Source organism: Acanthisitta chloris, unplaced genomic scaffold, assembly GCF_000695815.1.
Source record: "Acanthisitta chloris isolate BGI_N310 unplaced genomic scaffold, ASM69581v1 scaffold8853, whole genome shotgun sequence".
Lineage (NCBI taxonomy): Eukaryota > Metazoa > Chordata > Aves > Passeriformes > Acanthisittidae > Acanthisitta > Acanthisitta chloris.
Window position 1 is genome coordinate 10,963 of NW_008666591.1, and position 3,377 is coordinate 14,339.

Below are 3,377 nucleotides of genomic sequence, written 5' to 3' on the forward strand. Positions count from 1 at the left end.
AATGCTCAGAGGAATCCACAGATCTGGCTTATTCCAGCAAATATTTTCTCCCATTTTCCCTAAGCTTTGCCCAAAAGATACATCCCAAACCCACAAAATTCAGTGGGAAGCATGTGAAACATTAAAGAAAGCAGACACTCCCCAATGTACCACAAACCCTACACCTCTAGCTCTTCGCATTTGAAACCCAAACCAAAAATCCTTTACTCTGCTGTGATTCTTCTGCAGCAGAAATGTACAGGGAAATGGGAACAGTTGACTGGAATTCAGTGCAACCAAAGGAGCATTTCACCAACTGAAGCAACTACTGCAATTCACCTGATTTTTGCTGGGTACTTTTGGAATTACTTTGGTTACAGTTCCTTCAAAATGTTCAATGCTGATATCTTCAAAGATGACAGTTCCTTGAGGCAGCAGTCTAACATCTGTGGCAACTTCTTTACCCTAAGAGCACAAAATCAGTCAAATACCCTAAGAGAAGAAAGAAGCAGACATTTCCCAAAGAACCTCCTCCCCCCTCCTGTTTCAAAGAGAACTGGAGCAGAGAGCTCTGCAGTTATCTAGGATCTTGTCTTCCGTTTTACTGGATTTGGTCTTACATTTCTGTCTTTGATTGTAAACTCCACATCATCACCAGGCTGTAAGGTTTCTAGGTCACCTTTAAATTCACTATAGTGAAAGAAAATCTCCTTCACGACATCACCTCTCTCAATAAATCCAAAGGCTTCCTACAAACAGGAGAAAAACCCAAAAAGGTGTTTAATAAATTGTCCATTCTCATAACACACCAACAAATAATTTTATAGGTTCTAGCAAATGTAACTAAAGACTTTGAATCTCATTACAGCACTTAGGATTGCTCACAGCTAAGAGACTATAACAAGAAATAAACAGAAATAAAAGGGACTTCCTTGGTTAAGAGCAACATTAGGATCAAAGAACCATAGAATTCATAGAATTTTAGGGGTTGGGATGGAGCTTCCAGATCATCTAGTCCCAACCCCCTGCCCTGGGCAGGGACACCTCCCACCAGAGCAGGTTGCTCAAGGCTTTAGCCAACCTGGAATGAACAGTGCCAGGGTTGGGGCAGCCACAGCCTCCCTGGGCAACCTGTGCCAGTGTCTCACCACCCTCACAGGGAAAAATGTTTTTCCTCACAGTTTAAACTGCTTCACCCACTTGACACCTAAAGCTCCAAACTTGTTATGTATCCCCCTTCAAATGAAACTTAAAGCACTCACTTTCATGGCACAGACTACTCCTTGACAGCGAGCTTGTTTCTTTTTTAATAGCATAATGTTACGAGCACTTACAGCACCAGTACTAGAGGGGAGAAAACAGAGCAAAGCTGAAACAACAATGAAGATTCCATTTCATCACTTCAATTCAATTCAGTGAATTTTGCCTGAGCAAAACCAGGCATGAAGCCAGAAAACGAAGACCAACTTACTGTTTATTTGTATCAATTATGAAGTTTATTTTATCTCCTGTTTCCAGCTGTACATTTCCTTCAACATCCTCTGGGGTGTAAGTCAGGTAAAATACTTCCTGCAAATTAACATGAACTGCTGTCACTCTATTTGCAGAGCAGCTGTTTCAGAGACAGATTAACACAGTCTTGTTTAATAACAAATCTGCTTAATTTAGTGAGGAAATGGACAAAGATCAAACGTGGCATGCAGAAACATTCTTTGTTCCATCGTGCTGTTTGGGGGAGTCTGTAACAAGCACCTTCAGTTGAAAGGTTTGTATGTGGCCACCTTTAAATGGCAATTAGAAGCTCAAAGCACATGAACTTCAGGAAGTTTTAAAAGAGAACAACTGTTGGGCTCTCTAGAAAGTTCTCCATAGACATAAGCAAAGTAACATTACTGTTTGTAAGAATTACCAAAGCATGCTTTTTTTTTTTTTGGCCAACAACCACACAGTTCAGTGCAGTGTCAATTGTCCACATCGAATTGCATCTTTGTTTTTGTTTAGAAACCACAGTGATGGATCAGTGAAGAGTTCAAGTAAAATACACAAGCTTTACCCCATTACGTTCGTAGCAAACACTCCCTGTTGGACTTTGACCCGGGGCAGCTGGAGATTTACTCTCTAAATTGTGAGGAACAGCACACACAACCTACCAGTCAAAAAAAAAAAAAAAATCCATTGCTAGTCATTTCAGGAGTGGCATTGGTGAACACAAAATGAATCTCAGTATCCTCTACTACACACTTGACAGGGAATGCCACGCTGCAGATTTCAATCTCACAGAACTCTTGGCTCTAAAGATGTGTTTGGAGCTAAGGAAGAGCTCAAACTGAACCTCTGAATTTTTACCAGCTACAGTACTGAAATATACTTCAGCTACAACAGTGAAATGCTCCAGCCACAATACTGAAATATATTTCAGTGCAGCTATACTGCATGGTGGTCACAGGCTAACTGAATCCAGCCCTCTGTGCTGGAGTCAAGCAGGGAAATTATGGATCTAGAGAAAAAAAAGGCACTAACTTGTCCGTTTATTCGTTCTTCAGGTAATATTTCTGGCTTTATCTTCACCAATTTAATAGCAATGGGTTTTCCAGTTCGGCGATCAGAAGACACTTCAAACTCAACATCGTCTGCAAAACAGTGGAACATGATGATGATGTAAAGATTTAGCTCTGGGTTTGGGTTTTTCCTACAAAAATCACTGATTGGTTGTGTTTAACAACTGTTTGTAGCCAAACACAAAGTAAAACTCAGGTGTTTTTGTCACCAGGGAAGGACTTTCTGTTCGCAAATATTTCTCTAGTTATTCTCCTTGTTCTCTCCTGCTGCTAACGAACTATTCTACTCTAATTCCACACTAATTCTCCTCCCCCTGCCCTGCTCCCTGTACAGAACTCCACACTGAAGTTCAGACAACATAAGCCATTAAACAGCTTAGAAACTTCACTGCTACATTACTTATCAGCACAAAGCTGCAGCTGCAAAGCAACTTGCCATCTCCAAACTAAAAACAGAAACAGGGAGTATGAGAGGTAAATCCTCCCACTTGTCTCCAGCTCAGTTCTCTGAGAAGAATTTCTCTGTTATGCAGTCACTGCACACAGCAACAAGTTTCCCAGAGAGGTCACAGGTTCTCCCTCACTGGAGGTATTCAAGAACCATCTGGACAGGACCCTGTGCCACATGCTCTGGGCTGACCCTGCTTGAGCAGGGAGGTGGGACAGAACATAGAATCAGCTGGGTTGGAAAAGACCTCCAAGATCATCAAGTCCAACCCTACTGTGGTCACTAGACCATGGCACTAAGTGCCACATCCAGTCTCAGCTTGAAAACCTCCAGGGATGGTGAATCCACCACCTCCCTGGGCAGCACATTCCAATGCCTGAGCACTCTCTCCC

General features: G+C 42.0%; 1 protein-coding gene across 1 annotated transcript in view; it reads right to left on the reverse strand.

Moving 5' to 3' along the window:
* The window catches only part of CSDE1 (cold shock domain containing E1, RNA-binding), a 17,789-nt gene that overhangs the window by 9,990 nt on the left and 4,422 nt on the right, over positions 1–3,377 (reverse strand). Inside the window, exons 3-8 of the mRNA XM_009072189.1 lie at positions 2,500–2,609; positions 2,033–2,125; positions 1,451–1,548; positions 1,242–1,323; positions 600–728; positions 319–444 (exon numbers count right to left, since the gene is read on the reverse strand). Coding sequence (XP_009070437.1) covers positions 319–444; positions 600–728; positions 1,242–1,323; positions 1,451–1,548; positions 2,033–2,125; positions 2,500–2,609 — 638 coding nt within the window. The remainder of the gene's footprint in view (positions 1–318; positions 445–599; positions 729–1,241; positions 1,324–1,450; positions 1,549–2,032; positions 2,126–2,499; positions 2,610–3,377) is intronic.